At 42.3% G+C, this 13092-nt stretch overlaps 2 gene segments (V, D, J or C); both read right to left on the bottom strand.

Moving 5' to 3' along the window:
• Nucleotides 1-1241: 1241 nt before the first annotated feature.
• LOC122741047 lies at nucleotides 1242-2001 on the bottom strand. The segment is given in 2 exon segments: nucleotides 1242-1558; nucleotides 1877-2001. Coding segments are annotated over 2 exon segments (366 nt in total).
• A 10711-nt stretch (nucleotides 2002-12712) lies between these two features.
• Nucleotides 12713-13092, bottom strand: part of LOC122739550 — a 34322-nt gene continuing 33942 nt past the window's right edge. Inside the window, 1 exon segment of the V gene segment in view lies at nucleotides 12713-13029. Within this exon segment, the coding sequence occupies nucleotides 12713-13029 (317 nt within the window).

The raw sequence follows: 13092 nt of genomic DNA, 5'->3' as shown, positions 1-13092 counted from the left end.
TATGAGAAATTAAAGAATCTGATATAACTGGGTGAAAATTAGAATGGTGTCCCCTTCTGGAGAGATACTGCAGGGAAGCTCTGCCATGAGGAGAAGGCATGGGAGGAGAAGCCATGTCACTTTAGTGTCCAGGAGTGACCTTCTCTGGGGTTTCACAGGTCAGTCCGGCATCCAGAACTTATATCTATAGAAAACACATCTGGGACTTGCCAACTAGAGCCAATCCGACCTTCTAAACCCCAGGAAGGTCACCTCGTGCTTTCTCCTCAGGGAAAATGAAAAGCTACTCAAGGTCACATGCCAATGAGGTCCAAAACAACTACTGGTTCTTTCCTATCAGAGATGCTTACCACAAAAGATTCCCAAGACAAGGGGCTTGAACAAGGAGAAGCAGTGACACATACACTGGTCCCTCTCCTCAGGTAGTGGGATGAAACATCACAACACAAAGCACTTTGCAGGAAGGGGAATTTGACGTTCTGCTTCAGATTCTGCCCTGTGCAAACGATTTCCTCCAGGTCCATGTCTTCAGCCAAGTCTGACCAGGAGCTAGGCTGGCCCTTGCACTTGGTGGTCATCTTCTCTAAGGGGGGAGTTACAGAACTCCCTGCTCCCACTCAGCACTGTCTGATGGACCCAATGTCTCTGGACCTGGATTCAAAAAGACTCATGATCCTGAGTTCAAATCTGACCTTAGAAATTTACTAGCTATGGGACCCTGGTCATGTCACTTACGACTATTTGCCTCAGTTTCCTCATCTGTAAAACCAGCTGCATAAGGAAATGGACAAACACACCAGGACATTTGCTAAGGAAACCCAAATGGGGTCATGAAGGGTCAGATGCAACTGAACCACAGAAACAAACATGGAAACAAACAAACAAATGATTGCTACAAACAACTGGAGCAAAGACCCCTCAACGTGAACTTATGCTCCCAAGAAGAGAAACAATTGAGGTGGAGGCAAAGCTACCAAATGGACTTGGAATGTCAGTATTTCCCCTCTATTGATTTTCTCCCTGGTTTCCCAGGGGGCTGTGCTGCCTCCCCTCTGCCTTGGGGACAGAGCATGTGACAGACAAGGCTTTGTGAGAAAGGAGGGGACTTGTGGGGTCAGAAAGGGGAAGCCTGGGAGATGTGAGCCTGCCCAGAGAGCAGGGTCTGCTCTGGCCTGGGGACCAGAGAGGAGGCAGCTGCTGCTCTGAGCTGAATCCCCTGAGCAGCCTGGGGAGGTTTTTGTTCAGGCCTGAAGCACTGTGGGAGGCCAGTTATAACCCTGCTGACAGTAATAATCTCCAGCATCCTCAGGCTCCAAGCTGCTGATGGTGAGAGTGTAATCTGTCCCAGACCCACTGCCACTGAACCGGGCAGGCACTCCAGATGCCAGGCTGTTAGCCCCATAGATGAGGAGCCTGGGGGCTTGGCCTGGTTTCTGCTGGTACCAATGAAGGTTGTTATATACATTCTCACTGGCCTTGCAGCTGATGGTGACTCTCTCTCCTGGAGACCCAGACAAGGAGGTTGGAGACTGGTTCAGCACAATGGCTCCTCGGGAATCTAGGAAACCAACGAAATGAGAGGAAGACAGAAATGGGTGAATGTCCAAGTTAAAGGGTATAGACAAGAAAATTCAGTGGAGATCCTGAAATCCCAAATGACAGACAAGAAGTTGTTTTTATTGTCAACATGGGACATAAAACATCTTTCCCACAGACCTCACAATGTTTATAGTCTCAGGCCTGTCCATGCTCCTCAGCCCCCATCTGCCTGTGTTGTCCCTAAGCTCCCTCACCCCCTGGATCCAGGGGTCATCAGGTCTTTAATCCCTGAAAACCTGTGACCTCCTCACCCCTTCCCTGCCCTGCTGGGTCTTACCCTGAGCCCAGAGCACCAGCAGCCAGAGGAGCTGCCATGGGGAGACCATCCTGGCCTTCAGACACCTGCAGAGAGAGCACTCAGAGCCCTGAGGGGGCAGCAAGGAGGGAGGAAGCTTTTCTACCCTGAGCAGGGCTCCCTGCAGGCCCCTGGGGCTCCATATGCAAAAGAGCCCCAGGTCTGCTCTGAGCCTCCTCTCAGGACACTGTGAGTCACCCTGAGTCACCCTGGCTGCGCCTGACTCTGGGGGAGGGGCCTCCCTCCTCTCTGTCCTCAGTGTGTGACCTCAGGAGAAAAGACAGGCTCCTGTTTAGTGTCTGATGTGGGAATGGTTGGAGCTGGTTGTGGATGAATGAGGGGGGGCTTCTCTCTGTGCCCCAGGCCTACATTCCCCATAACCAGGAGAGAGCTCCCAGCCCTGGGGAGGGGGCAGAGATGGCAGGAGCTCACAGCCTGTAGGCTCTGGAGGTACCTCAAGGGCATCTGCTCATACACACGTTCCTCTCCCGCCCCCTGCTGGAGATGTTGTGAATTCAAGGAGGAAGAGAGATGGGGCTGGCTGACACTGAAGGGAGCTTAGCCTTAGTCTCTGGGAAAGCTTAGTAGAGCCTCATTCCTGAGTGAATGGGTTTTGTCATTCACTACATAAGATTACTGCAGTTGTTCTGAGCTCATGGAGGACAATGTGATCTCTACCCTTCACCCCATTTTCCCATTCTAGCCATTCACTAAAGGTGAGGATGAATCCTATGATCCAACCCATGTCCTGGCTGTGACTGTTTCTTGAAATGTGGACCTTAGTAAATCATTGCCCAGTGTGAGGCTATGAAGGTAAGGGGCACTGGCTCAGAGATACACCAAAGAAGGCTACAGTCATTCCCTTCTGTCCTGTGGGACTGCAATACCCCCCTGTTTTAGACTCCTGCCTTCAGTCTTTCCTCTCTCCAACCAATCAACAGGGAATGAATACATGAAAAAGCACTTTTGGGGGCAAGTAAGTAGAGCACTGGATAAAGCACCAACCCTGGATTCAGGAGTACCTGATTTCAAATCTGTTCTCAGACACTTAACACTTACTAGCTGTGTGATCCTGAGCAAGTCACTTAACCCTCCTTGCTCCACAAAAAGAAAGAAAGAAAGAAGAAAGAAAGCACCTTTGCTTATTTGAAAATAATTCATTTTTTTCCAATTATATTTAAAAGCAATTTTTAACCTTTAAAAAAAATTGGGATTACAAATTTTCTGCTTTCTTCTCTCCCATCCTCTTTGAGAAGGCAAAAACTTGTTATATGTTATATATATGTAGTCAGGCAAAACATGTTTCTAGATTAGTCATATTGTGAAAGCAGATATAAAGAACAAAATAGGAAAAATAAAATATAAAAATGTATGCTTTGTTCTGCCTTCAGAAATCATCATTTAAAAATACACTTATTAACCTATGTCCACAGTAGAATGGTAAGTACTTGGGTGAGAAATGGACAAGTAAAAATAGTTCATGCTCCAAAGGTGTTCATATTTTTATGACAGATGCAATAATAATCATACTATGTATCATTATAATTAATAACTCAATTTCATTCCTTTATATTCTTGTAACATAATTTGTTTGGCCCTTATCCGATTGATAGCTACTCCCTTATTTTCTATTTCTTTGCCAATATAAAAAATAACACATATATTTTTGTATATATAGTACCTTTTCCTTTTCCTTTGATCTCTTTGGGGTATAGGCCTTGGAATGGTATCATGAGGTCAAATACTATGCACAGCCTCATAACTTTGGGTGTATAGTTACAAATAGTTTTCCAGAATGACTAGACCAATTTACAGCTCTACCAACAGTTTATCCAGGTGCCTATTTTCCTTTAACCCTTCCAACACTTGTCATTTTCCTTTTTTATCAATGCTGCCAGTCTAATGGGCATGAGATGGAATTTTATAGTTATTTTTAATTTACTTTTTTCTTATACCTATACCTATATATTACTTATACCTATATATGCTCCTATTGGAGCATGTTTCTTTCTTTTTTAAAAGTAAGAAACATTTTTATTTATAGTTTTGGGTTTCAATTTTTATACCTCCTTTCCTCCCTCCTCTTCCTCTCTGTGAGGTGGTAATCAATCAAATGTAGGTTATACATGTATGATTATGTAAACATTACAATGTTAGTAATTTTGTATATGAAAACTTGAATAAAAGAGAAAAAATGAAAGAAAGTGAAAAATAGCATGCTTCCGTCTTTGTTCCATCAACATCAGTTCTTTCTTTGGATGTGGATAGTATGTTTCATTAATAGTCCTTTGGAATTGTCTTGGATCATTGTATAGTTGAGAATAGTTAAGTCATTCACAGTGCTTCATCAAACTGTATTGCTGTTTCTGTGCACAGTGTTCTCTTGGTTCTGCTCACTTCACTTTTTTTTCCTGCTCACTTCGCTATATATCAGTTCACACAAGTCTTTCCGGGCCTTTCTAAAATCATCCTTCTTGTCATTTCTTATAGTCCAATAATATTCCATCACCATCGTATACCACAGCTTGTTTAGCCATTCCCCAATTGATAGGCATTCCTTTGATTTCCAATTCTTAGCCACCACAAAAAGAGCTTCTAGAAATATTTTTGTACAAATAGGTCTTTTTCAAGTTGGAGCATTTTTTATAAAAGATGGTTACAGGTAGTTTAAATATCTTACTTTGAGAACTGCCTGTTCTGACCCTTTGGTATGGTTATTATTCTATAAAATTACGTTTCTATATTATGCATATTGAAAACTGCATCTTAAGAGAAAATTACTGCAAAGAATGTTACTTCAGTTAATTCTTTCTCTTTCCATCTTTGCAGCATTGGATTCATTTAGGTAACAAAAAATTTTGTATATTTAGAATTGTCCAACTATTATTCAATCAACTAGCATTTATTAAGTAGCTATCTTGTGTCAGTCACTGTGCTAAATACAGGGGATTTTTTAAAGCATTCCATGGTGTCAAGGAGCTCACAATCTAATGTGAGAGACAACTCACAAGCAAATACATTCAGTTCTACTATAGTATGACATATATATTCCCCAAAGAATCTCACTATGCAAAATCATGCAAAAAATCCACAGGAATCTGTGGTAAAAAAAATATGAAAGTTTTTTAACAGTCAGTTAGGATAACTGAAAGACGCCAGTTTTTGAAGGACCACCCTTTTGTGGAGGAGACCAACGGCATGAGCTACGCACGCCAGTCCGCCTGCTGCACACATCAGACTGCCTGCTACGCACTCGACTTCCGGGGTGCGAGCTTAAAAGGCAAGGAGAGAACGGAAGTGGAGGCTTTTTCCTGCTCTGCTGGTCTGACTGCGCTGCACAGACGGTCTCTCTCTCTCCCCAAAGGGGGCCTTCGGTTTTGGTGAGTTTTATACGGAATATAGACTAAGTTTAGACTTAAGACAATTTGTATTGTGTTTCTACTTTCCTATCCTTCTAATCAACATCACCTTGTGACTACCATAGAATAAATGGTCTATTTAGAAAACCAGAAGCTTCTTCCATTTACTGGTCTGGGAGATAAATTAAGGGAAAGGTTAAGTAGGGTAGATTTATGATCTAATATCCAATTTTAAATCTCACAGTTCATAGGGAAAATGGGCTTAGGGTCACAACCTGAAAAACCTTTGTTGATAATATAAAAAAGTTCAGAATCTAATAAAAATGTTAGCAAAATTTTATACATGTTATATGCATGGTTAAAAAAACACATAAATACAACAATTAATAGTGGCTTCACCCACGGCCTTGGTGGCTGCTTGGCTTGCTCCCAGAGCTGCACAAGCAAGTGGTGCAAAGCTACAGGCCATGGTGGAAGAAGGGTGGAGGCAGGGTCTCACTCAGGCAAAAGGGAGAAGCTCTACTATAAAGTGGCAGTCATCAAAACTCTCTGGTACTGGCTAAGAAATAGAGTGGAGGATCAATGGAATAGGCTAGGCATAGGAGACACAGTAGTAAATGACATTAGTAATATACTGTTTGATAAACCCAAAGACTCCAGCTTCTGGGATAGGAATTCAGTATGTGACAAAACCTGCTGGGAAAACTGGAAGATAGTATGGCAGAAATTAGGCATAAACCAACATCTTATACCTTATACTAAAATAATGTCAAAATGGGTACATGATTTAGACATAAGAGGTGATGCCATAGGTAAATTAGGAGAAAAAGGAATTGCCTACCTTTCAGATCTTTGGAAAGGAGAACAGTTTATGACCAAACAAGAGATAGAGAATATTAAGAAATGTAAAATGGATGATTTTGATTACATTAAATTAAAAGGGTTTTGTACAAACAGAAGCAATGTATCCAAAATTAGAAGGGAGGCAGAAAGATGGGAATCAATTTTTATGACCAGTACTTCTGATAAAGGCCTCATTTCTAAAATATATAGGGAACTAAATCAAATTTACAACAATCCAAGTCATTCCCCAATTGAGAAGTGGTCAAAGGATATGAACAGGCAGTTTTCTGATAAAGAAATCAAAGCTATCTATTCCCATATGAAAAAATGCTCTATATCACTATTGATTAGAGAGATGCAAATTAAAACAACCTGACACCTATCGGATTGGCTAATAAGACTAAAAAGGAAAATAATAAATGTTGGAGAAGCTGTGGAAAAATTGGAATACTAATGCATTGTTGGTGGAGCTGTGAACTGATCCAACCATTCTGGAGAGCAATTTGGAATTACACCCAAAGGGCTATAAAGTTTGTGCATACCCTTTGACCCAGCAATACCACTTTTGGGCCTTTTTCCCCAAAGACCTCACAAAAAATGGAAAAGGACCCACATGTACAAAAATTGTTATAGCTGCTCTTTTTGTGGTGGCAAGGAATTGGAAACTGAGGGGTTGCACATCAATTGGGGAATGGCTGAACAAGTTGTGGTATATGAATGTAATGGAATTCTATTGTGTTGTAAGAAACAATGAGCAGGAAGAGTTCAGAGAAACCTGGAAGGACTTACATGAACTGATGATGAGTGAGATGAGCAGAACCAGAAGAACATTATACACAGTATCATCAACATTATGTGTTGATCAACTGTGATAGACTAGATTCTTTTCACCAATCCGACTGTACAAGAAAGTTCCAAAGGACTCATGATGGAAAAGGCTCTCCAAATCCAGAAAGAAAAAAAATGAACTGTGGCATATGGATGCTGATTGAACCATACTATTTCTTTTCTTTTGGGTGCTGTTGGTTTTCTTTTTTGTGGTTTTTCCTTCTGCTCTGATTCTTCTCTTATAACATGACTAATGAAGAAATATGTTTCATGTTATTTTTTATATATAGAAAACCTATATCAGATTACCTGCTGTCTAGGGGAGGGAGGGAGAAAAATTTGAAATTGGAAATCTTATAGAAACAAATGTTGAAAACTATTTCTACATGTAACTGGAAAATAATAAAATACTTTTATTAAAAAAAAGAAGTATTGGCGGGCCAGCATACAGACCAGGACATTCTAAATATGGGACATGGAAGACCAAAACCCTGAGATATCTATTTCACATATGATAGTCTTCATATATTTTAACCTCCCATGTCTTCTACAAAAACACCAGTAAGTGAGAACCACATAATATGGGATTCTGTGGTGATGGTATTGCCTCCTTCAGGTGGATCCCAAGGTTTTCCATCTTAGGAGAGAATAATCATTTGAATGATTTGTTAATATTGCTCTGGTACTGAGGCATAGCTGGAAACAAGACATTTTCTGGTGTGCTAAAAGTGGTGGGACATGCATAAGACCAAGCTTATTGCAGAGAGTACAAAGAACTACTGCTGTGGAAAGAGAATGGTAAAAGTATCTGACATGGAGAGATTATTAATGTCATCAGAGCTCCAGAGCAAGCCTGTGATAAGCTGTGTGTTATTTACCATGAGAATGTTGTGTGGTGTGTTATTAAAATTTGTAAATTGTGGGGGCCAAATATATTAATATGGAGAGTTAATTGGGTGGCTCACCAAAATTTTGGGGTCCTGGAAATAATGAGGGACCTCTAGGTACAAAGCTCCCTCCCCTCCAAACTGCCTTTTTAGATATTTCTACCAGACCAATAAGAAAGGAGCCTAACAGCTGCTGTTCCACAAATGAATCAGGTTTTATTAAGGAGAATAAAGTAAACAGCAAACATGAAATTAATAAAATCAAAGACAAGGGAATAGGGGAAAAGAAATATAGATAATCCTCCTAGCTCTAACCTAAATCTATACAAAAGAGCAGAGTTCTTATTTTAACTCACCACCTGGGGCTTGTAGTTTCAATGGAAAGGACAGCTTACAGCCAGGCCTGAAGGATTTGTCTGCCACTGCTGCTGCTGCTCATGCCACTGGGAGGAAAAGAGAACTCCAGAAGAGCAGCAAGCTCCCCTCTAGGAGCATTTAGTCTTCCTTGCCCAAAAGGGGAGGTCCTTCAAAAACTGCCTATGGAGAATGGTTTCTCCTTCTGTCCTCAGCAGCATACTTCACTTCAGGGCAGGCCAGGTGTAGCCTCTCCCAATGAGTCAGCCAAATTCCAATAATCTTAGCACATTTCCCCATTTGTTTCTTTGAAGAACACAGGGTTTTTCCTTGATGAAACAGTCAAAAATAACAGAATATAATACCCTATGCTAACAAACAATATGTTAATAACAATATAGAAAAGGGGAAGAGGGGAAATGTTCGCTGAAAATTCTTAATATATACGTTGTCTCCAGGACTTAAATCATGCAAGGAAAAATCTAAAGGACCGGCTTGTACAACAACTCCTGTCTCATGGAGTTCACATAGCCTATTTTGTAATTCCTGTATATAGGAGGCAACAGAAGTACCACCTCCAACCAATGATGTATAAACTGGGGAAAAGTTTTAGCTTGGATAAGAGGGTGACCAAAAAGCATCTCATAAGGAGAAACTAAAACTATGTTTTCTAAATTTAATTAATTGCCATTGCACCAGTTTGTGCAGTAAGCATTTATTAGTAATATTATATATATACCAGTAAAGAATTGAGTGTGTGACAGCAGGAGCAGGAGAAAAGCCCCAGATGACCCATGCTGCCTCTCAAAGAGACAGCACATGATCTCAAAGACAGTTCAGAAGACCTACAAAACTTACATTGTCCTAAGAGGGAGACAGAGGGCATCCGGAGAGAGGGCCAAGTACCAGTCAAGAGAGAGCCAGTTCCTGGTCTTTTCCAATTTTTATCCTCTTTTAATAGAGGCGGGTCATTAAACATTGATCAAAGCTAATGGTTAGCATCATTCAATTCCATTGGTTGACATAACTTGAAGGTGGTCTAAATTAAAATTAACTCTACAGATGACAGCAGGGAGAATACCCTCACTCAAGTTGCCTAGGGCAATGAAGGTATGGTTCTTCATTGAGCTAGACAAAAGATTCTATCTCCATTTATTTTGTTCCCTTAGGCTTGTCCCAGGCAAGATCTGAACTTTCTGGAGTGGGGGGAGAAAGGACTGAGGAGCTGATCTCTGGGTCCCCCTCAAGAAATCCATTATTAATAATTTATTTTTCAGAGTGGAATGAGGCAGGTGCCTCTGCGAAAAATGCAGGAAGGTTGGAAGTATGGTATCACCCTTTATGTGTAGATCTTGTGCCCATTTTGACTTTACCTTGGTGTAAAGTGTAAGATATTGGTTTATGCCTAGTTTCTACCATACTATTTTCCACTTTTCCAAGCAGTTTTTGTCACATAGTGAGTTATTATCATGGAGGTTAGAGTCTTTTGACTTATCAAACAGGAGATTACTATATTCATTTACTGCTGTGTTTTGTGTGCCTAATCTATTCCACTGACACACTTCTCTATTTCTTAGCCAGTACCAAATATTTTTGATGATTACTGCTTTATAATATAGCTTCATATATGGTATTGCTAGGCTCCCTCCCTTTGCTTTTTTTATTATAAATTTAGTCTTAGTATTTATTCATTATTAAAAGTGCCCAAACCTTCACTTTTATGGCCACAGCAACCTCATAAATGTAGACATTTCCAAGAAATTTTTGAAAATGAGACTATGAAGAACCTTAGATCCATTGGCCCCTTGACCATATATAGCTACATGTTATAACCTGATAGTTTATATATATATATATTCATGCATACATATACATACACATGTATGTGTGTATATCTATCTATCTATGATTACAATAGGAATGTGCAATGTCTTCAGGGTCTACACTGCTGACTGTAAGAGAATAATTTGCCCCAGACCCATTGCTAGTGACATGGGCAGGGACCCCAGAGTGCAGGTAGCAGCCCAAGAGATCAGGAGCTTGAGGGACTATCCAGGTGGCTGCTGGTGCCAGGCTAGGTCACTGATACCATCCCTGGGTCAGAGGTTCTCACTGGCCCTGCAGCTGATGGTGACCCTCTCTCCAGGAGGCACACACAGGGAGGCTGAAGACTGGATCAGCACATTGTCTGCACAGGATTCTTAATGTGGAGAAATGACAAAAAAAGTAAATGAAATTCATTTCTGTGAAGAATCACATACAGACACAGAGAATACAAGAAAGGATTCCTTTCACCTGGAAGGGGGGGTTGTAACTATATCTGAGATGCTAATCCTGATGCATATAGGGACCATTCACATACTCACACACACACACACACACACACACACACACACTCACACAAATACTCTCTCTTACCCCCCAAAGACATTATTGGGGAAGGTAGCTTCTTTGTTGTTTAAAGCACTATCAGCCTTTAGGGTGCCTAGGTCTACATGAGTGGGTGCTGGGACCAGGGAGTGGATGGTTCCCTGATGAGAACCATTTTGCCTGCTAAAACCTAAGCATCTACCCCATTTCAGCAATGTTCTAGAGGCCCCATTCACTCTTTCCCTCCTCATTTTGAGAGTAGAGTTTTCTGGAAAATCTAGATCCCTGCCATCCCTTAGGTGTCATTTGTTGATCTCTTTTGAGCCTCAGACACATCAGAATTAGGATTCCTACTTCTCAGTTCTTCCTTCTTCCTTCTTAGTTAATTTAGAAACTATTTTCATTTTTCTGGACTAATAGATAACAGGGCAGCCTTCTCTCCCACTCCCCCAGACTGAGAATGTACATGTTTCAAATGATGGAGTCAAGCCCTGAGGTTCTCTGGTCCTTTGAGTGGAGCATAGATCTGACCATAGAACTCTGCTACCCAATGCCCTGCCTATGGAAGGTATTTAATAAATGTTTACTGACAGACTCACTGAGTAAACTTGCACAGCTTCTTTTTGTCTTTAGGATAAAATACAAACCACTCTGTCCTTTAACATCTTGAGCATCTAGCTCACCCTCCCTATCCAGATTAATCACACAGTACATGCCTTCATGTACTACAGTCAAACTGAACATCTACCTTGGTCTCCATCACAAATGATGTTGTATCTCTGCCCTCCAGGCTTTTTTCAGGCTGTTCCCATTCCTGAAATGCCCCCTCCCCATAGCTGACTCTGAGAATCCCCTGCATTCTTCAAGGCTGATTTCAAGCACCTCCTCTTCTAGGATACCTGATTTTCTTGGCTGCCCATGTCTCACTTTCCATATGAACTGAAATTACTTTTCTATAGAATTTATTGTGCCTACTTCATGACCTTCATTTCATGAAAGATTATCCATGAAAAGAAATTCAGTGTAAACAACTGGGTGCAAGAGTGTGAAGGACAGAGACTGGTAGCATGGTAAGGACAGGGACCCGAGTCACCATTGAGCTCAATCTAGGAGCTGAGCCAGTGCCCTCTTCTTTTCAGTGACAAAGGCTGACCAGAGAGCCCTGGAGTAGTAGTGAAAACATCTGTGTCCTTGGTCCTAAAGGGAATGGACAGGGCCTTGGACTTTCATAACACCAAAAGATCCCTTGGGGCAAGGAATAGAGTGAGAGACTCCCAGCATAGATGGCCCATGACTGGGTGTGACCCTGCCACCTCCTCTCCTCAGACTCCCTCAAACTTGGTGGGGGTATCCTCCAATCCACACAGGGACACACATTAGCTTGAGTCAGCCAATAAGGACATGATCTTCCCAGATGAAGGAAATGATGAGGCCCTCACTGAGGGGGTGGCTGGGTGAGTGGGGGCATTCACCTTGGCTCTTAGCCTGGCTCAGAAATGAGGAACTCAGCCCTGTGAGACCAGGGTGTCCAGGCCTGGAGAAAAAGGAATCTAGTCTATGCCATGGTAGCCAGATGGTGCAGTGGAGGGAGCCCCGGGCGTGGAATCAGAGACTCATGTTTCTGATTTTAAATCTGACTGGAAACACTTACTAACTATTTGACCCTGGGTAAGTCACTTAATCCCTGTTTGCTTCAGTTTCTCATCTGTAAAGCCAGCTGGATAAAGAAATTGCAAACCACTGCAGGATCTTTGACTAGAAAACCTAGGTGGGGTCACAAAGGGTTAGACAACACTGAACGACTGCAACAAATGAGGAAACAATTATTGCTACAAAGAACTGCAGCAAAGCCCCCTCAACATGAACTTAGCTCCCAAGAAGAGAAACACTTGAGGTGGAGGCAAAGATCTCAAGTGGACATGAAATGTCAGCATTTCCCCTGTTTGGATATTCCCCTTTGTCTCCCAGGGGACTGTGCTGCCTCCCCTCTGCCTTGGGGACAGGGTAAGTGATTGACAAGGCCTTGTGAGAAAGGAGGGCACCTGTGGGGCCAGAAAGGGGAAGCCCTGGGAGATGTGAGCCTGCCCAGAGGGCAGGGGCTGCTCTGCCTGGGGACCAGAGAGGAAGCAGCTGCTGCTCTGAGCTGAATCCCCTGAACAGCCTGGGGAGGTTTTTGTTCAGGCCTGAAGCACTGTGGGAGGTAAGGTAATACTCTGCTGACAGTAATAATCTCCAGCATCCTCAGGCTCCAAGCTGCTGATGGTGAGAGTGAAATCTGTCCCAGACCCACTGCCACTGAAGCGGGCAGGGACTCCAGATGCCAGGCTGTTAGTCCCGTAGATGAGGAGCCTGGGGGCCTGGCCAGGTTTCTGCTGGTACCAGTTAAGGTAGCTACCTACACTCTGACTGGCCTTGCAGCTGAGGGTGACTCTCTCTCCTGGAGACCCAGACAAGGAGGCTGGAGACTGGGTCAGCACAATGGCTCCTTGGGAATCTAGGAAACCAATAAAAGTAGAGGAAGACAGAAATGTGTGAGTATCTAATCTAAAGAATGTGG

The sequence above is a fragment of the Dromiciops gliroides genome, chromosome 2 (genome assembly GCF_019393635.1).
Source record: "Dromiciops gliroides isolate mDroGli1 chromosome 2, mDroGli1.pri, whole genome shotgun sequence".
In the NCBI taxonomy this organism is placed as follows: Eukaryota; Metazoa; Chordata; class Mammalia; order Microbiotheria; family Microbiotheriidae; genus Dromiciops; species Dromiciops gliroides.
This window is presented reverse-complemented; position numbering and strand designations above follow the sequence as displayed.